Source organism: Momordica charantia, assembly GCF_013281855.1.
Source record: "Momordica charantia cultivar OHB3-1 chromosome 1 unlocalized genomic scaffold, Mcharantia_2.0 BLBB01000001.1, whole genome shotgun sequence".
NCBI lineage: Eukaryota > Viridiplantae > Streptophyta > Magnoliopsida > Cucurbitales > Cucurbitaceae > Momordica > Momordica charantia.
Genome location: NW_028275157.1, coordinates 2,359,871 through 2,382,396, shown reverse-complemented (window position 1 = coordinate 2,382,396; position 22,526 = coordinate 2,359,871). Strand labels below are relative to the sequence as shown.

General features: G+C 38.6%; 1 protein-coding gene across 1 annotated transcript; it reads right to left on the bottom strand.

The window, feature by feature from the left end:
* Nucleotides 1-18,270: 18,270 nt before the first annotated feature.
* Nucleotides 18,271-18,777, bottom strand: LOC111024451 (uncharacterized). The gene has a single exon (XM_022302145.1). The coding sequence runs from the start codon at nt 18,775-18,777 to the stop codon at nt 18,271-18,273; it is 507 nt and encodes a 168-aa protein (XP_022157837.1).
* Nucleotides 18,778-22,526: the final 3,749 nt, after the last annotated feature.

The following is a 22,526-nucleotide window of genomic DNA, read 5'->3' as shown; positions in this document are numbered from 1 at the left end:
AACGATGTTACAGCTAAAAATTAATTATTTTAAGTTTCGGTATTATACAAACTCATTGCATAGGATACCTACACTCACATGTCTCCACACAAACGACATGGATCAAATCATTTGTAACTATTACAAAGTGGGACGTATCCATAGTGTTACCAGGATAAGGTTACCTTATCCTGATACTATAACCCTTTAGGTTGTTTCCGAGACATTATCCACTTATCTATCGATGGTATATCAAATATATATCCAGTATTGTAGGAATGTAAATCCCGCAACGGAAACGACGATTTTTGTTCTTGAATTTTTAGGAACAAGAACCACAATAGAAAAGATAAATAAAAGGGAAAATAAAAACTCACTTTTGAGAAACTGTTCTTCAAAGAGTCACCAATGAACACCAATCTGTTACAGCATCATTGGTCTTCCCGCTATCCTTTAGGATTGGAAATCTTGCTTGTGGGGGCAAAGATTGGAAGCCAAAAGGGATTAGAGAGAGAGAATTGTTCTGGAGAGAATTGCAGCAAATTTCTTTTGTTGTATTATGTTTTTTATGCAAAACCACCCAATTAAACAATGGAGTGATTAATATTAATATTAATTAATTATTAATTACTAATTATATTAATATTAATAATTAATATATATATAATTAATTAATCTTATTAATTAATTAATATTAAATAATTAATTATATATTAATTAAAATAAATAATTAACACTTAATTATTTATTCCCAAAATAAATTCATATTCTAAAGCAATTCTGTCATATAACCTATAGTTTTAATGGACATCTTAGGCACATTATTTTTAACCTATATTTTTAATATTTTTTCAAAAAAAAAAACCTATATTTTTAATATGAATCCTATTCATATTGATTTTTTGTAACGCCCCGCGTTCTCTAACTCGTTTATTTTCAGAGATAAATAGTGCCTTGGATCTTTCCCTAAGTTGATAACTTTAATTCTTGGATCTTCTAACTTCGAAATTCTAATTTTCGGCTAAATTAGAATTAAGTTTATTTTCATTGGATTAAGATAATTTAAGTTCTCGACCTGTGTAGGAGATTTTTAGTTAAATCTTAAATTCATGGTTTTTTTTTAGGACTCTTAATTTCTACTTTTCTTTGAATAATTATTCTTGGGTTTTAGAGTTTAAGTTAACTATTTTATTTCGGGTTGTTGTGGGGTTTATTTTATTTCTAAAGCATAATTATTGGGCTTTTGTTTTAGACCATTGTAGTTTTAGTTGGGCCTGATTTGAGATTTGGGAATTGGGCTATTGGTTTTAAAACAAAATAAAGAAAAAAAAACCCTAAATCTATTTTGTTTTTTTATTCTTCTTGTTCTTTTTATTTTTCCTTTCTTCTTCTTCTTCCTCTGGTTTTGGAGCTGCCGCCCCCCCCTTCCCTTGCTTCTTCTTTTCCAGCAAGTCCTCACCGACGACGACACCTCTGCGGCGAGCGACGACATTTCCACACGACGGCGCTTCTCTTCCATCGACGACGACCCACGCGAGTTCCCCTGCGGCGGTGCGACGAAACCCACGCGATTTCAGCCCCCCACCCGCGTTGTTGAACGGATCTGTTGGAGTTCGACGACCGGTGACAAGCGCTGATCAGAACCGGCGGCGCGACAGCACTCCTGCAGCAACCACGACAGTCCGAGCTTAGATCCGGCGGCGACGGCGGCGTGTTTTCCTTTGGAACCCGATGGTATCAGCGGCTGCCCGACAAACCAGCTGCGTTTCCGTTCAGATCTGATGTCCCACTAGCAAACGACGACTAGCTGTAGTCTTCCCTTCTACCCACGACCCCTCGACGACCCACGAACCCGCAACCAGCACGTGAATCAACACTTCGGTGACCCGTTTTGTGATTCCAAAGCGAGCAAAAGTATTCCGACGCATTTTGGCATTTACCCATACCAAATTGGAGCTCGATTCGTGATACCCATCCTTGTTCGAAGCTAGATTTAAGTTACCCATTACTTTTCGGTATCAAACCAGCAAGCTCGAAGCTTCTCGAACCTGGATTCGGCAGCTTAAGCCTCCTCGGCGTCTACCCATTTCAAACCCAAGAGGTTTTATGGTGAGATAGTAGGTAACAGATCATCTAAATTTACTTTCGATGCAAACTAAGTGTTTCTAACATGAATTCTAATCAAGTTTGGTTTGCTTTTGGATTTAGGAACCCTTCGATGAACTTGGTAGTGCATTAGAACTTTGTTGTAAGTAGTTCTTACTTGGGGGATGTTTGTTGATTGAATATGTATGAATTGTGTGGTGCTTTCGGTGTGCTTATTATTTATTAATATGTAAGTTAATCGTGTCTTATGAATATTGGCTAATGGTTGTAAGTAGTTTCTTACTGGAGGGATTGGTTGTTGTGTGCTGATATGATATGGTTGTTTGCTCGTGTGCCCATGTGTGATACTTGCATGTCGCTTGTCGTTGTTATCATTTAGTAAACGTCATTGTTGATGAAACTGTTGATATATCTTGGGAAAAGTATGTGGTTTTGGGAATAAATTGTAGTCAGGTAATCCTGGATGACTATGAATTAATTGCTATTATGTTCTAATTGGTTTTCATGATGAAATTTGTATACCGGTACTATAATCTATTGTTTCGAAAGCGTATTGAATATTTATGAGGAATCGGTTGTGTTTGATGTATGCTGGGTATTTATTAATTATATTTTGGTTAAGTGGTTGATTGTGCTTTTTCTGTGAACGATGCTTGCTGGAGCTGTTGAATCATGTTGGACTATTTTGGATTGATTGGCTTTTACATATGATCATTTTGGTGTATCGCATATTGGATTGTTATGAGATTGTTGATGCATGAGGCATGGCGTAGTAGCAAGTAGGACTCTTATGAGAATTTTGGGACATAACAAAGTAAGTAGCACGGGGGCGGGTGTGTGCGTTGATGTGTGTTAATAGAAATTGTTCTTGCTGATTTTACATTATAAACATGTTTCTCTTATTATTTTAATTGTTGGACAGGTTTGTGAGGTCGATGCTGTTATTGTAACTTACGGTTATTTTATATATTGGATATGTATATGACTGGTATTCGTGTTTGTTGTCTGCAACTTTAGGAACATACTGATATTGTATGGTTGGTTGGAAGTGATTAGGATTTGTTATGTTGTGAAAAGCATGTTATGTGAAGAATGTCATAGGGTTGTTTGTTGAAGCTTTGTGTGCGCTATGCTGTGAGCAGGTTGGTTGTTGTTAAACTTTGTGTTATTGAGACCCGTGATGCATTGAAATCTTACTAGTGGTTGTGTTGTTGTTGGGCTTTATGGTGGTTGGTGTTATTAGGGAAGTAGTACTGAAATCCTGGTTGGAGGGTAGAAATGATATGTGGAGTTATGAAAGTTACGAAGTGAATGGGTGAGTGTCAGGGCCTCGGGTATAAATGGTCGAGGGCTGATACGTCACTAATTGGGTATCGAGGCCTCGGGTATAAATGGTCGGGGGTCGATGCGAGGAGTCTTTTGAAGGCAAAACTATTGGGGCCTTGGGTATAAATGGTCAAGGGCCAATAGATTGTAAGACATCGAGGCCTCGGGTATAAATGGTCGAGGGTCGATGCAGAGTTCAAGGCCTCGGGTATAAATGGTCGAGGGCCGAGGCTGCAGGGTCAGGGCTCTGGGTATAAATGGTCAGGGGCCGACTCTACTCGAAGAAGTTGACTGTGGAAGGGTAGAGTAGCTGTGATAAGCGTAGAGGTACTTGAGATGTTAGGGAGACTAGAGGTTGGTACTGGTAGTTAATGTGTTCCTGGTTGTGGTTGTCACTGAATTTTATAGAATGTGTCTATGTTTGAATGCATAATGTGATGAAAAGCATGACTGAGAATGTTTCATGATTTGGTTGAGCATGATGTGTGTGTGTTGATCCTTTAATAAGTATGACACGTTGTTCCTTGATAAGGATGCTGTTTGTGCGTGACCTTTCAGATAAGTGCTGCTTACTGAGTACTGTGGTTGTACTCGTCCCTTTTTTTCCCCTCCAGTTTGCAGGTATCGAGCTAGCTCTTGGGATGGTGATGGCGAGAAGGAGGCTTGATCAGAAAGACCATTAGCTATGCTGTGTACAATTAATTTCTTTTAGTTAGGATAGTTGTAGCCATTTAATGTTGTAGTTGAGTTGGTAGTGGTTGGTTTTGTTTAGTTTTATTGTCTAAAGGATGTCGTAAGGTTGATGATTCATTGTTCTTTTAGAGCCATAATTTTGTTAGCCTCTTGAACTACGGGATTGTAATCCACTTAGGATATTTATGAATACATTTGTTTAAGTTGATCGTACTTGAATTAGCTTTTGCTTCATTGCCATTCGAGATGTTAATATTCATTTAGTGGATGGTTTATAGTTAGTAAGGTTTCCTTGAAGGGTTTGGTTAATGTGAAGTCAGTATTAAATGGTTTATCTGTATAGGATGTGAGTTTCTCTTAAAACATTAGTGTTGTTGTTCTAATTGTTCAAGCTCTCGTGAGTGTTGAAAATCAGAGTAGCGCCAGCAGAAGCGTGGTAGTTTTATTGCTTAGTGTTGTTGTGAAGAAAATTCTCTTGTTTATGTGAAAATTTTAGGTAGGCTTATTAACGGTCCCTGTTACGAAATGGTGAAATTCCTGGGGCGTTACATTTTTATTTGAATCTCATTCAAATAATTTCTCTCATAATTTATGGTTTCAATTTAGAATGAACCATATATTATAATGTATCAATATACATATAATTCCTTGAGCAATTTGATTATTTCAAAATTTTCCAAAAACTTGATCCTCGTTTTACCCGTTGTGAGCTAGCAAGGGGACCTAATGGACCTGCAGATCAGAAGCTTCGATGATGCGAGATTAATCGATCAAACTCATCGACTGAGTTAATCAAGATTCGTTAACTACGGGTCACTCCACTAAAGACCCTGGTAGTTGTACTCTTCTTACTACATAAATATTTTCGTGTCCACGGATAAACAATATTAATGGCAAGTCAGTCCTTCACGAGTGCTCGCAACTCAAGTTGGGTCAAATTACTGTTTTACCCCTGAGTTACCTCTTACTCCTTAAATATCACTGCTCCTCTAACGAACAACCCGGTTATGATCCAGCCAATAACTGGAAGTCCCTCTCGGGCCAGTGAGACGTCCATTTGCCACTGCTCCTCTTCAAGATTGTCATTCAGAAAGGCAGTCGTGACGTCTATTTGCCAAATCTTTCAGTCATAATATGTGGCAATGGACAAAAGTATTCTTATGGGTTTAGGGGAATTGTAACGCCCCGCGTTACTCAGGTTAGCTTGCCTCGAGTTCCGGGAAATTTTTATAACAACAATAGATTATTTATTTATTTCATTTTATTTTATTTGATTCATCAGTTATCTTTATTTAATTTAAGTGGGGCATCTCGGCTATTGTGTATTGCTACAGAATTAGTGGTGAGTTAGTCGCGTGTAGTGATTTATCAAATTATGGTTTAGTACAGATTCCACTATGTGACACTTGTTTTGGGCCATTGGGCCAATTACGAAATTATATTATTGGCTTGTTTTAACAAGGAGGGGTTGGGTAAGTGAGCCTTAAACAAAAGGAAAAGAACTCAAGCCCAAAGAAGTTAAAAGTTTAAAACAAATAACCCTACCCCTTGTTCTTTTCCTCTTCTTCTTCCTCCATTTCCCTCTCTTGTTGAAACTGCCGGCCACCCCCACTCGGATTCTTCTTCTTCGGCGAGCAGCTCCGTTCAGGCGACGCGACGAACAGCGGCGGCATCGGAGCAGCAGGTGTGGCGTCGGGATAGCAGCACGGCAGCAGCAGCGACGGGCTCGGGCAGCAGCAAGCGGCGTCAGGCAGCAGCTGGCGCGGGTGTCGGGCAGCAGCAGGCGGCGGCGCGTGGTCTCGGGCAGCAGCAGGTGCGGCGGCGGCGGTGCGTGGTGGCTGTTCACGGTGTTTTCCCTCGATCCGACAAACTCCAACGACTCGAATAGCTTAGATCCGGGAAGCCCGGTAATTTTCTTTGACCCACCCTTGTTCGAAGTTAGATTTGGATTACCCACACCTAAACAAAATCGATTTGGAATACCCACACCTAAGCGAAATTGTTTTGTAGTAACGGACATCAAATCGAAGCCGTTGGAGGTCATTTTGGGCGTTTTTCGCTGCTGTAAAAACGTGGACAGCAGTGTTTTGGGTGGTGTCCGGTGATTATCTTCATCCGTTCGAAGCCCGATTTACGCTACCCACCCCTTTGCAAGCTAGATCAAATTTACCCACACCTACACGAAGTCGTTTTGCGGTAATGAGACCCTTTGAACCTTCTTAGAGTTGTTTTCAAAGGCTGAACAGTATATTTATATTGCTGTATTTTTTCTGTTTTTGTGCTTAGGTGTGAGTTTGACGCAAACCTAAGGACGTGGTTGTGTAAGTAGCACTAGGGGGAGAGTGCGTGCGTTATTTAGCGTTAACGGAATGGTTTTGATGCTGATTTTTTAGCTAAAATAATTTAATTGAGCATGTAGGGATTGTTAGTTTTGATTTGTGAACTTCTAGTGATTTTGTTGCCGTCTTTCTACTATTGAACACTTAAGAGGAAACATGCTTTCTATTCTTATTGTTGGAGGTGACTAGTAGATTCTGAATTGTTGTGGTTAAAAATAACTGGCTCGTGACGTTTTGCAAACATGTTGTAAATGAAATGCTCACGTTTTTAAACTGATAATTAGTTTATATTGTTTTAGTTGTGAGCTGTTGGGTGGTGACTTGTTTATTACAAAGAAAAGCATGCTTGTGAACTGTGAAGTGAATTGGAATGTGGGAAATATACTTGTAGGTGGTCTTGGGAGGGCTAGTGAAGTGGTGAAGGGTGAAGGGTGAAGGGATGGGTTGGCAGTCCGTTAAACTATGGGTGGTCTGATCTGAAAATGCATATAAATCGCTTGGAGGTTCAAAGCCTTGAGTAGTTGCCTTGGGAATAAATGACAAGACCGAACGTCAAATTTCTGTTAATGAGTATTGGGGTCTTGGGGATAAATGTCAAGGACCAATACGCTGGGAAGTCATCGGTACCTTGGGGATAAACGGCAAGGACCGGTGCACAGTTCAGGCCTTGGGAATAAATGGCTAGGCCGAACATCAAGTTTCTGTAGAGGAGTATTGAGGCCTTGGGGATAAATGTCAAGGGTCAATGCGACTCGAGGAGTTAGGCTTGAAGGACTAAAGTAGAGTGGTGCTTACGAAGTAGTGGTGCTAGGCCTTGGGAATAAATGGCAAGGCCGAACATCAAGTACTGTAAAGGAGGGGGGCGGTATCTTGGGAATAAATGTCAAAAGCCGTCATGCCTCGAGAAGTTAAACGGGGAGTATCACAGGGGGGTGTAGAGGGAGGTTTAGTACTATGGGACAAGGGCTAGTGAATCATTGGTTGTAGTCTTGGTAGTTCCGACGCATGGTTGTTGTATGTAAATGTCAAGTTATTGTTTTTTTTTTTTATCTCTCGCTGTCTATTTAATTGTCTTGCTATCGTTTTATTTTATATGCCGTGACTGTGAGCATTATTTTTGTGTTAGTTAGGAAGGGCTACTTACGGAGTACCTTATGTACTCACCCCCATTTTTTTATCCTTAATTGTTTTCAGGTGTGAACAGGGCCGACCGCGGTGATGACGTGGAGAGGGCTTGACCGAGGAGGGATCACTAGTCGAGTTAGTGAGGATAGAGGGAAGGGTCGTTTGGTATAAGTAGCGTTGGGATTTATTTTATGGCTAGGTGTGGACCCGAGGAGCGATTTTGTTTTCTTTAGAACTACTTTTATTTTTTGTATGGATGTTATTATTAAACGCGTCACTGGTGTCGTTGGAGTTTAGGTGTACGATTGTTTTATTTATTTAATAATTTAGCCACTGAGGTGGGTATGAGATGTTATTTTTTTATTGCCCAGGGAGAGCGAAGTTTCGACGGTTTATAAAATTGATATTTTTTGGTAGAATTATGGGAGTCGAAGCTTTATTTTATTTAAATTATTTCCAGGGAGTTGGTTATCTCGTGTTTAGAGTTAAGGCTAGACAGGTGGATTATTTAGCATTACCTAGGATGGTATATAACATCGTGGGGCGTTACAGGAATAAACCTTAAGGGATAAGGTTTATTCATAGTTCATCCTTCCCCTTTGTGTTTAGCTTTTCGTCACAAGCCTTGCCTTAAATTATTTCTCTTGTTGATCTATTTGCACCCTATGGGTCTTACCCAGTCAAGTTTTTCTTCAAGTTCCCAATAAGAATTGAAGTACATAGACTGCATTTCTAGGTCAAAGATTTGACCCATTTGTTCTTGTCCACATCTTCCATTGCTTGTTTGTAGGCCAATGGATCCTCAACGCCGTCATCAGGTATTACAACTTGGATTTCAATTAATCCCACATAATGGTAAGGTTGTGAAACAATCCCCCACTACGTCGACGCACCTTCAATTCTTGAGTTGGATGTGACTGACGTGACAGGTTGGCTTCATCAACAACTCATCTGTTGGGTGTGTTGCCCTAAACTCGTAGTTTGTATTTATGTAAAAACAAATGTATATTCGATAAAGTTTTATTCAATTAATTTGTTGTTGAATTCATAGCGTTGCATTGTACAAAATTCAATAAACGAAAAATCTACAGTTATTATCATATAATCGGGACAGTATATATATTGGATATATATTTGATATACCCATGATATACTGGGTATATATTTGATATAACCCTGATATACAAGTGGATAATGTCCTGGGAATAATCTAAGGGTCTATAGTATATGGATAAGGCTGGGTACCTTATCCTGGCAACACTATGGATATGGTCCACTTTGTAAATGTTACAGACGGCTCGATCCAGGTCGTTCGTGTGGAGACATGTGAGTGGGGGTATCCTATACAATGAGTTTGTATAAGACCGGACCACGAAATAGCCAATCTTTAGATGTAACACCGTTAACTAACATAGGATGACCAGACAACTCATTCTCAAACATGAGTGAGTTATGGACTCCTACCCGTGAAGGCTCGTCATTTGATCTGTATGGGTGAGAGTGGTCCGAGTCGCCGACTCAGCATTCCTACCATTTTCGGACGAGACCGAGTGGGGAGCTGTGAACGTAACTTCACAAGATGGAATTCACTCCTCCCCGACTTTAGGGGAATAGATGAGTGTTCTCTTAAATGCTGACTTCATGACTTGAACAAGGGGCCCCACCCTGTCATTGGCTCGAGAGGGACTTTCGGTTATTGGTTGGACCATAACTGGGTTGTTCATTAGAGGAGCAGTGGTATTTAAGGAGCAAGATTTAACACAGTGGTAAAACGTAATTTGACCAGTCTGTGATTACGAACACTGGTGAAGGATTGACTTGCAATTAAGGGTCGTATATATGTGGACACGAAAACATTATGCAGTGAGAAGAGTGCAGCTGCGGGTCTTTAGTGGAGTGACCTGTAATTAACGAATGTTGATTAACTCGGTTAATGAGTTTGACCGATTAATCTCATATCGTTGGAGCTTCTGATATGTACGTCCATTAGGTCCCCTCACTAGCTTACAATGGGTAAAACGAGGATCAAGTTTCTTTGGAAGAATTTAAAATGTTCAAATTACTCAAGTGATTATTATCATATATGCTTTATTTTAAATTAAAACTATATCTTATGAGAGATTATTTGAATAAGATTCAAATAATAATCTGAATTGGATTCATATTAAAACTATAGGTTAAAATTAATGTGCATAAGATGTACATTAAATCTATAGGTTATACAACAGAGATGCATTTGAATAAGATTCAAATATATGGGCTTAATTAAATATGTGATATTTAATTATTTTTTAAATAATTAATTGTTAATTATTTATTTAATTAATATTAGATTTAATTAATTAGTTTTTAATTAGATTAATAATAAATAATTAAATTTATTTTATTAATAATTAAATTTAATTAATTAATTAATTATTAATTATTAATTAGATTAATTAATAAATTAATAAATTAATTATGTTAATTGTTTAATTTAATTAAAAAAAAGAAAAAAAAAACTAACCTGCAAAATTGCAGGGGAGTGGGAAGTTGTTGTGATGTGGGGAGTTACCCCACGTCATTTTTTGTATAAACTGTACATAATGGTTTTGTACGGTGGTTCTTCCCCTTCCCCGGTAGAAACAATAAAGCTATCTCAAGCAAAATCTCTCTTAATTTCTTTCTTGGCTTCCAATCTTTGCTCCCACAAGTAAGAACTTGTTCCAAGAAAATAGTCGGAAAGATCATTTGGTGGTGTTCGTTGGGTGATTCATCTGAAGAAAAGTTCTTCAAAGGTAAGAAAACACATTTTCGCCTGTATTTCACACTTTACATTATGGGTTTTGTTCTTCTAAAGTTCATGAACGAAGATCATCACTTCCATTGCGGGATTAACATCCCATTAATTGGTATCATAGCGGTGTTTACGTTCTGAATTTTTGGGAATAAAATCGGTATTGCGGGTTGGAGTTTTTCGGATTTTGGCATTCAGATAGTTGTTTCCTTCTTGATTTGATCATGTAAGGGCCCGGTGTTTTGGGCATTGTGTTTCTGTATCGAGTCTGTAAGTCCTAGTCGCTCGAAAGCTGTTTGTGCCGTCGGATTAGGCAAAAAATTGCAGAAAAAAGCGAAGAAGACGAAGCAGGCCGCGCAGACAGCGCCATTATTAGGTGTATTGCCCTAAACTCGTAGTGTGTAAGTATGTAAAAACCAAATGTATATTCAATAAAGTTTTATTCAATAAATTTGTTGTTGAATTCATAGCATTGCATTGTCCAAAATCCAATAAATTAAACATCCAAAGTTATAATCATGTAACCAGGACAATATATATATTGGGTATATATTTGATATACCCCTGATACACGAGGTATATATTTGATATACACTTGATATACGAGTGGATAATGTCCCGTGAATAACCTAAAGGGTCTATAGTATATGGATAAGGCTAGGTACCTTATCCTGGCAACACTATGGATACGACCTACTTTGTAAATGTTACAGACGACTCGATCCAGGTCGTTCGTGTGGAGACATGTGAGTGGGGGTATTCTATACAATGAGTTTGTATAAGACCGGACCACGAAATAGTCAATCTTTAGATGTAACAGATTGTTATTTCATAGGATGACCAGGCAACTCATTCTCAATCCTGAATGAGTTATGGACTCCTGCCCGTGAGGGTTCGTCCTTTGATATATATGGGTGAGAGTGGCCCGAGTCGCCGACTCAACATTCCTACCATTTTGGGGACGAGACCGAGTGGGGAGCTGGGAACATAACTTCACAAGATCGAATTTACTCCTCCCCGACTTTAGGGGAATAGATGAGTGTTCTCTTAATTACTGACTCCGGGACTTGAACAAGGAGCCCCACCCTCTCATTAGCCCGAGAGGGACTTCCGGTTCTTGGTCGGACCATAACCGTGTTGTTCATTAGATGAGCAGTGGTATTTAAGGAGCATGATTTAACTTAGGGGTAAAACGGTAATTTAACCCAACTTGAGTTACGAGCACTCGTGAATGATTAATTTGTCATTAATGGTCGTATATCCGTGGACACGAAAACATTCTGCAGTGAGAAGAGTGCAACTGCGGGTCTTTAGTGGAGTGACCCGTAGTTAACAAATGTTGATTACCACAGTTAATGAGTTTGACCGATTAATCTCGAATCGTTGGAGCTTCTAATCTGTAGGTCCATTAGGTCTTCTTACTAGCTCATAACGTGTAAAACGAGGATCAAGATTTTGGAAGAATTTGAACTGTTCAAATTTCTCAAGGGATTATATGTATATTGATACATTATAATATATAGTTGATTTTAAATTAAAACCATATATTCTGAGAGAAATTATTTGAATGAGATTCAAATAAAATTATATATAAATAAGATTAATATTAAAACTATAGGTTAAAAATAATGTACATAAGATGTACATTACAACTATTGTTTATATGAGAGAAATGTTTTAGAATATGATTCTAATTTTATAATAAATAATTAAGTATTAATTATTTATTTGATTTATGTATATATATGTGTTAATTAATTATTAATTGGATAAATAATTAATAATTATTTATTAATTAATATGATTAATTAATAAATTATATATATTAATATTAATTATTATTAATGATTAATAATTGATTTTTTAACTCCCCTGCATTTTAGCAGGGGAGTGAGGAGTTTTATGAAGTGGGGTAACTCCCCAGGTCATAAGTTGGTTTTCCTTTTCATTTTGTAGAAATGCAAAAGAAGAGAACACCCAAGGTTTCCTCTCTCAATCAAGCTTTCTCTCTCAACTCTCCCTCACATTTCAAATCGGTGCTCCCACAAGCATGATCTCGAGACCCAAGAGGATAGTAAGGAAGACTCTCTGGTTGTGTTCGTAGGAAATCAAATTGAAGAAGAGTTATTCAACGGTAAGGAAAAACAAGTTTTCCCCTTTATTTTCATCTTTGCATTTTTTATTTTGTTTTCTAAAAAAATCATGAACGATGGTCCGCTTCCGCCCCGGGATTCACATCCCTTCAATTGGTATCAGAGCTGCGTTGATGTTCTGATTTTTTGGGAGTAAAATCGGTGTTCATGGTGGGTGTTTTCCTATTTTCGAAATATTGGTTTGCGGGTTGGAAATTTCCCGGTTTTTGACATTTAGATAGCTTTTTCCTTCTTGATTTGATCATGTAAGGGCCCGGTGTTTTGGGCATTGAGTTTCTGTATTGATTCTGTAAATCCGGGTCGCTGGAAAGTCGTTCGTGGCATCGGATTTGGCAAAAAATTGTAGAAAGCAGTGAAGAAGACGAAGCAGACTGCGCAGACAGCGCCATGGCACTATGCAGCAGCTCCATGGCGCTGCGGGGACAGCACATAGGCACCAAGGCGCTGTCCTGGGTGTTTTTGGGCGTGTTTCCGTGGCTCCGGTTCGCGGTTCGAGGGCAGATGCAGTCGTTTTCTTATTTTTTTTATATTATTTTGCTTTCTTAGGGTGCCAAAAACTGGTCCAACTTTGCTATTTAATTATTTTATGCATTATGAATGTATATTTTAATTAAAAGCATATTGCATAGTGTATTCACTGACTCTGACTCTGACTTCGAAACAGACAAGGATTCAAGGAACTCAACGTCGGGCTTAGTATTCACTCTTAATGGAGGAGCGGTATTTTGGCGAAGCATCAAACAAGGATGCAACGCAGACTCCACCATGGAGGCTGAGTATGTTGCAACTTGTGAAGCAACAGAAGAGGAGGTTTAGCTTAGAACGTTCTTAACAGATTTGGAAGTCGTTCCAAACATGAACTTCACCATCACACTTTATTGTGATAACAGTGGTGCTGTGACAAATTCTAAAGAACCTCGAAGCCACAAGAGAGGCAAACACATCGAAAGAAAGTACCACCTCATACGGGAGATAATGCAACGAGGAGATGTGATTGTCACCAAGATCTCTTCTGAGCACAACATTGCTGATCCTTTTACGAAAGCGCTCACGGCTAAAGTGTTTGAGGGCCATCTAGAAAGTCTAGATCTACGAGCATTGTACGATTGGCCTAGGACAACTTGGAGAAATGTAATGGGTATAGTGTATGCCCTAGTTTTTTGTATTTTCCCTTTGCTTTATGATAATGTACACCCCACCCGATTTAGTTCAAGTGGAAGTTTGTTGGGTGTGTTGTCCTAAACTCGTAGTTTGTATTTATGTAAAAACAAATGTATATTCAATAAAGTTTTTTTCAATCAATCTGTTGTTGAATTCATAGCATTGCATTGTCCAAAATCCAATAAACTAAACATCTAAGGTTATTATCATGTAATTAGGACAGTATATATATATTGGGTATATAGATATACTGGGTATATATTTGGTATACCCCTGATATACAAGTGGATAATGTCCCGGGAATAACCTAAAGGGTCTATAGTATATGGATAAGACTGGGTATCTTATCCTGGCAACACTATGGATACAGCCCACTTTGTAAATGTTACAGACGACTCGATCCAGGTCGTTCGTGTGGAGACATGCGAGTGGGTGTATCCTATACAATGAGTTTATATAAGATCGGACCGCGAAATAGCAAATCTTAAGATCTAACACTGTTAACTAACAAATTGCTATTTCTTAGGAAGACAAAACAACTCATTCTCAATCCTAAGTGAGTTATGGACTACTACCCGTGAGGATTCGTTCGTTGATCTGTGTGGGTGAGAGTGGCTCGAGTTGCCGACTCAATATTCCTACCATTTTTGGGACGAGACCAAGTGGGAAGCTGGGAACATAACTTCACAAGATGGAATTCACTCATCCCCGACCTTAGGGTAGTAGATAAATGTTCCCTTAAATGCTGACTCCGGGACTTGAACAAGGGGCCCCATCTTCTCATTAGGCCGAGAGGGACTTCCTGTTATTGGTCGGACCATAATCGGGTTGTTCATTAGATGAGCAGTCATACTTAAGGAGCAAGATGTAACACATGGGTAAAACGGTACTTTGTCCTATTTGCGGTTACAAACACTCGTGAAGAATTGGCTTGCCATTAATGGTCGTATATCCGTGGGCTTGAAAACATTCTGCAGTGATAAGAGTGCAGCTGCGAGTATTGAGTGGAGTGACTCGTAGTTAACGAATGTTAATTAACTCGGTTAGTGAGTTTTACCGATTAATCTCATATCGTTAGAGCTTCTGATCTGTAGGTCCATTAGGTCCCCTTACCAGCTTACAATGGATAAAACGAGGATCAAGTTTCTTTGGAATAATTTGGAATGTTCAAATTACTCAAGGGATTATGTATATTGATACATTATCATATATAGTTTATTTTTAAATTAAAACTACATCTTATGAGATAAATTATTTGAAAGCTTCAAATAATAATATGAATTAGATTCATATTAAAACTATAGGTTAAAATTAATGCACATAAGATGTACATTCAATCTATAGGTTGGGTTATACAAGATAGATGCATTTGAATAAGATTTAAATATATGGGTTTAATTAAATATGTGATATTTAATTAATTTTAAATAATTAATTGTTAATCATTTATTTAATCAATAATAGATTTAATTAATTAATTATTAATTAGATTAATAATTAATAATTAAATTTATTTTATTAATAATTAAATTAATTAATTATTAGTTATTAATTAGATTAATAATTATATTAATTAATTAATTAATTCATTATGTTAATTATTAAGTTTAATTAAAAAAAAAGAAAAAAATTCCCCTGCAAAATTGAAGGGGGATGAGAAGTTGTTGTCAAGTGGGGAGTTACCCCACGTCATTTTTTGTTTAAACTGTATAGAATTATTGTGTACAGTGGTTCTTCTCCTACAGAAACAAGAAAGCTATCTCAAGCAAAATCTCTCATCATTTCTCTCTTCGCTTCCAATCTTTGCTCCCACAAGCAATAACTCTTTCCAAGAGCATAGCTGGGAAGATCATTTGGTGGTGTTCGTTGGATGATTCATTTGAAGAAAAGTTCTTCAAAGGTAAGAAAACACATTTTCCCCTGTATTTCACACTTCGCATTTTGAGTTTTGTTCTTCTAAAATTCATGAACGAAGATCATCGCTTCCGCTGTGGGATTAACATGCCATCATTGTCGAACTCCAGATTGATCAACAACTCTTATTTACGTATTTGTAGCCTCTTTTGAAATCTCGTTTATCACTACCTTACTTCGTGGTTTATGATCTCGAACGTGGTCTTTTTCCAAGAAGGTGGCGTTTGTCAATACAAACACTCTGTTATATTAAGGATTAAAGAAAAGACTGCCTCTCGTCTTTTTAGGGTAACAAACGAATAGGCATACTTTTGAACGAGGTTCCAATTTCTTTGGGTGAGTCACGAGCTTGTGTGTCAGACATCCCCAAATACGGAAGTGGTGTAAACTAGCTTTATAAACCTTCCATAGTTCAAAGGTTGTTTCAGAAACACTCTTCGATGGAACGACGCTCGAAATATAAACTGTAATGTAACACCCCCGAATTTCCGACAACACACTTGTGGTAACTTTAACCAACTACGTGCGCACCCTCTCCATTACATAATAAAAACTAACAAAGTCTATAAGGTTCAAAATTCATCCAATAATCAAAGAAATCGATCCGCCCTCCCTCGGCTAAACAAACATCAAATCATGTTTATTAAATAATCAATATTCTTAGCAAATCTAAATGAACAAAAGAAAACATCGACTCAAGGGCAATAAAATGTTCAGACATATCACACAGCACCGACCAGGCAACACCTAAACATTACTCTACTAGAACATCAAAAAACTAAAAGGAAAGTCAACTATCCGAACAGGAGAAAGAAAAACAAGTATAGCGCAACCTAATGGTCCTTCTTAAGTCGAGCCCTCTCCATATCCCCACCATGGTCATATCTCAGATCCTTACCTGAAAACAATAAATTGCAAGCGGGTGGGGTGGTGAATCGATCTTCGAACTTTGTACCCGGAGCCTCAAAACCCATCCTGGCCAAGTTGGTGTATCGACCCCCGATTTCTGTACACGGAGCCTCGACACCGAACTAGCAATACTGATCCAATAATTTGTTTCTTCATGCCAACAATCGACCTTTGTACTCAAGGCCTCGACCTTCATCTATACTGAGGCTGGTGTATCGATCTCCGATCTTTGTACCCGGAGCCTCGACACCCAATAATACTGTATCAACCATCGACCTTTGTACCCAAGACCCTGACACTCATTTCTTCTTTCATATCATCCAAACTCCACATCCGATCTCGAACTTCAAACCAGGATTCTAATACAAACACAACGTCCTAGTACAACCATCATCCAACATGATTATAATGTGCATAAATCACAGAAAATACATCATTTGTCATCCAGCAACATGCTTACAACATAGAGAAAACACGCATATCAACCGTTGCAAGAAAAACAACAACACTTTGCACAAATTAAACCTCAGCAATCAATTTCAGCATGCTTTTTGTAATGTGACAAAAGTAAGCACAACAATCAAAGCTTTTAAACACACCTTTCCCATTAGATAACTATTCCACACATTCAACAAAAAAATAACACACTAAACAAATCCATCCAACATGTCGAAACAACATAACGCTAGCACAAACGACCATTTCAGATTATGCATTCCATCACCCCTATATAAAATATCCAACAATCATAAATACATGAGATATACATGATAGATAAACAAAATAGCCAAACAAAAAAAAACTTGTCGCTAACAACCCACAAAACGCTACTTATACACTCTTACGCTCCTAGTCCTCGCGTTGTTTGAACACCTATATAATAAAATAAAATAAAAAACAGCAAGTTAACACAACCTTTCAACCATGGAAAATAATTCTAAGGAGATTCAAAAGTTCCGTTACCGTGAAATTGATTTTGTTTCAGTGAGGGTAACTTAGATATCATTCAAATAGGTGAGGGTAGCACAAATTAGGCTTCAAATGGAGTGGGTAATCGTCGAAAACCAAGAGAATTATGTTGTTTGCAGTTTTACATTAGCAGAACGCCCCAAAAAAGTTTCTATAGCCGGTGCCACCGCCACAAGGGTGTCAGTCTCCCAAAGTTAGTTGCTAAGGGTCATTGGTTGTCACCGAAACATCAATAGAGCGCTCGAACACTGTTATCCACCGTTCCCCGCCTCGAGCTGCCATAAAAACGAAACAGAAACGTGTCGTCGCCCTACTACACTGTCGTCCGCCTTGCTATGCCGTTGTCTGTCAGGGGACGTGGGGAGGTGCGTCGCCTGTCACCAGAAAACTGTTGGGGAAGGCGACTATGGCCGCTCGTTATCAAAAAGAGGAAGAAAATAGGGGGGGTAACGTGCGTGCGTGAAGATGGGGGCTCGGTTTTGGTTCTTTTTTCCATTTTTTTTCTTGCTTTCTCTTTTCGTTAGGACTTGAATTTAAAAAAGAAGCACAATTGCCGAACTCTAAAACAATGCCTAATGGTTAAAGAACTAGGAATCCCATATATATATATTTGTCATACTAAGCTTAAGGATCTCCAAATAATCGAAGCAAAATAGAACTCGCTATGATACCTCGACAATCTCAAAATAAAATAAATTATATCTATATAAATTTAAATAAGCTTGGGATAGAACCTCGAGAGTTGAAGTTAAATCTAACTTGAGTATCGCGGGGCATTATATACTTCCCCCCTTAAAAAACCTTAATCCTTGAATGTTCGCTAGGCAAACAACTCGGGGTACTTGGCTTTCACCTCATCTTCCCTTTCCCAAGTAACTTCTTCAACCTGGTGATTTCTCCATAGAACCTTCACTAAATCAATTGCCTGATTCCTCAGCTTCTTGGTTTTCCTTGCCAAAATCTCAACAAGTATTTCTTCATAGTACAAAGCTTTATCCAATTGCAACGGTTTCAGATTCAAAAGGTGGGAAGGGTCATGGACATACTTCTTCAACATGGACACATAAAACACATTATGCACCGCAGCCAACGATGGAGGCAAGGCCAATCTATAAGCTACTGGACCATTGCATTCCAAGACCTCGAAAGGTCCAATATACCTTGGGTTAAGCTTTCCCTTCTTACCAAAACGTATGACTCCTTTCACCGGCGCCACATGGAGAAAAACTTGGTCGCCGATGCCAAACTTTAACTCTTTAATTGTATTATCCGCATAACTGTCGACTTTCAGCAGTTTGCATTCTCGCCTTGATCCTTTGTATGGCATCATTAGTCATCGGTACCAATTCTGGTCCCAATAGTAACCTTTTGCTAACCTCATCCCAATGAACTAGATATCTGAACTTCCTCCCATACAAAGCTTTATACGGTGTCATTCCAATTGATGCCTGAAAACTATTGTTGTAAGCAAACTCCATCAAGTACAGGTGTTTATCCTATCCACCACCGAAGTCCATTATGCAGGCCCTCAACATATCTCTAAAATCTAATTTAGATGCTCAATCGGGCAATCAATTTGAGGATGAAATGCCGTATTAAAGTTGAGCTGAGTTCTAAGTGCCTTGTGCAAACTTCGTCAAAAAAGTTGACGTGAATCTAGGGTCTCGATCTGAGACTATGGATACCAGTATGCTATGAAGTCTAACTATCTCCTGCAAGTAAAGCTCTGCCCACTTCTCCACTAAATAGGTGGCCTTGCCAGATATGAAATGAGCCGACTTTGTCAAGCGATCCACGATCACCCAAATCACTGTGTACCCTTTCACTGTCCTTGGTAACCCTGTGTTGAAATCCATGGCCACATCGTTCCATTTCCAAATAGGTATGCTTAAGGGTTGCAGTAACCCAGCAGGTCTCTGCCTCGAGCCCTTCACTTGCTGACATGTTAGGCACTTACTAATAAACTGGACAATTTCTCGCTTCATGTTGTTCCACCAATAATGCTTCTTGATATCCTTGTACATCCTCTACTAGCAAATCCTGCCTCAAAGGAAAATTTTTCGGCACACACAACCTCTCTTGATAGAGCAAAGCCGCATCGCCTGAATGGGTGTAATCCTCTTGACCCACCAGACTGAAACCTTTAGTTAAGATGGGATCCTTCTTCTTGGCAGTGATGATTCGTTGTATTAAGGTAGGTTCCATCGAAAGCCAAGCTAACATAGCCGCGGCATCTTCCACTACCAATTCCATCTCGGAATAGTACTAGACTACTTTATGCCGCCAAGAATGCTGCACTCGAAGCCTTTCTACTAAGGGCATCGGCCACTACGTTCGTCTTACCCTGATGGTAATTTATCTCACAATCATAGTCATTTACCAGTTTTAGCCACCTCCTTTGCTTTAGATTGAGCTTCTTTTGAGTGAAAAAGTATTTAAAACTTTGATGATCTGTGAAGATCTGAATTCTCTCTCCATAAAGATAATGCCTCCATATCTTAAAGGCAAAGACTACTGTGGCAAGTTCCAAATCATTGGTGGGGTAATTGAGTTCGTGCACCTTTAACTACCGCGAGGCATAGGCAACAACTTCCCATGCTGCATCAAAACGCAACCCAAATCATTGCATGAGGCATCACAGTACACCACTAGACCTTCCGTCTCATCAGGCACGGTTAGCATAAGGGTCGTGACCAGTCGTTCCTTCAACGCTTGGAAACTTCTCTCACACTTGTCGCCCAAAGCGAAAGTGGCATTCTTATGTGTCAACTGAGTCAATGGCGCATCCAAGCAGGAAAAGTCTTAAACGAACCTTCTGTAGTAACCAGCTAGCCCAAGGAAACTACAAACTTCTGTCACTGTACTAGGCCTTGGCCAACTACTAACTGCTTTTACTTTAGCCGGATCCACCACAATGCCCTCCTTGGTGACTATGTGACCAAGGAAGGCCACCTTGTCCAACAAAAACTCGCACTTTCAGAACTTCGCATACAAATTGTTTTATCTCAAAGTGGTTAGAACTTGCACCAAGTGTCCTTCTGAAGGGATGTAAATCCCGGAGCGAAAGCGGACCGTTGTTCGTGATATTTGGGTGACAAAATCAAAATGTGTAAGAAGAAAAAACAGAGGAAAAATTATACCTTTGAAGAACTTTTCTTCAATGAATTTCCCTCGAACACCACCATTGAATCTTCCTTGTTATCCTCTTGGGTTTTGAGATCACACTTGTGGGAGCGTTTCCTTGGAACGAGAGGGAGAGTTTGAGAGAGCTCGATTGAGAGAGAATGAGAGTTCCTCTTTTTTTCCATTCTGTAACTCTTGCAGAACTGAAAAAGGAAGAATACCAGAAAGCAGTGACGTGGGGTCTCCCCACGTCACTTAACTGCCCACTCCCCTGCAATTTTGCAGGGGAGTTAATTAGTAACTTATATATTAATATTATTAATTAATAATAATAATAATTTATATATATATATATAATTAATTAATTAATCATATTAATTAATAAATATAATTAATTATTAATCCAATTAATAATTAATTAATAAATATATATATATATATATCAAATAAATACTTAACCCTTAATTATTTATCACATGAATAGAATCATATTCTAAAACATTTCTCTCGTATAACCTATAGTTCTAATGTACATCTTATGCACATTATTTTTAACCTATTATTTTAATATGAATCTTATTCATATTAATTTTATTTGAATCTCATTCAAATAATTTCTCTCATAATATATAGTTTTAATTTATAATTAACTATATATTATAATGTATCAATATACATATAATCCCTTAAGAAATTTGAACAATTCAAATTCTTCCAAAAACTTGATCCTCGTTTTACCCGTTATGAGCTAGCAAGGGGACCTAATGGACCTACAGATCAGAAGCTCTAACGATGCAAGATTAATCGGTCAAACTCATTGCCAAGTTAATCAAGATTCGTTAACTATGGGTCATTCCACTAAAGACCCGTAGTTGCACTCTTCTCACTACTGAATGTTTTTGTGTCCATGGATATACGACCATTAATGACGAGTCAATCCTTCACGAGTGCTCGTAACTCATGTTGGGTCAAATTACCGTTTGTACCCCTGAGTTACATCTTACTCCTTAAATACCACTGCTCCTTTAATGAACAACCCGGTTATGGTCGGACCAATAACCGACAATCCCTCTCGGGCCAATAAGAGGGTGGGGCCCCTTGTTCAAGTCCCGGAGTCAGCATTTAAGGGAACACTCATCTACTCCCTTAAAGTTGGAGAGGAGTGAATTCCATCTTGTGAAGTTATGTTCCCAGCTCCCCACTCGGTCTCGTCCCCAAAATGGTAGGAATGTTGAGTCGGCAACTTGGGCCACTCTCACCCATACAGATCAAAGGACGAGCCCTCACGGGCAGGAGTCCATAACTCACTCAGGATTGAGAATGAGTTGTCTGGTCATCCTAAGAAACAACAATCTATCAGTTAACGGTGTTACATCTAAAGATTGGCTATTTCATGGTCCGGTCTTATACAAACTCATTGTATAGGATACCCCTACTCGCATGTCTCCACACGAACGACTTGGATCGAGTCGTCTGTAACCTTTACAGAATGGGTCGTATCCATAGTGTTGCCAGGATAAGGTGCCCAGCCTTATCCATATACTGTAGACCCTTTAGGTTATTCACGGGACATTATCGACTTGTATATCAGGGTATATCAAATATATACCTCATGTATCAGAGGTATATCAAATATATACCCAGTATATCAAATATATACCCAGTACATATACTGTCCCGGTTACACTAAAATAACCTTGGATGTTTAGTTTATTGGATTTTGGACAATGCAATGCTATGAATTCAACAACAAATTTATTGAATATACATTTGTTTTTACACAAAATACAAACTCCGAGTTTAGGGCAGCACACCAAAAACCTTCGTGTTGATCTGCAGTCTTGGAGTAAATCAAAATGTCGTCAATGAACACAATTACAGACACGTCCAAGAAATTTCTATAGGATCGATTCATAAGGTCCATGAATGTCGTGGAGGCGTTGGTAAGTCCAA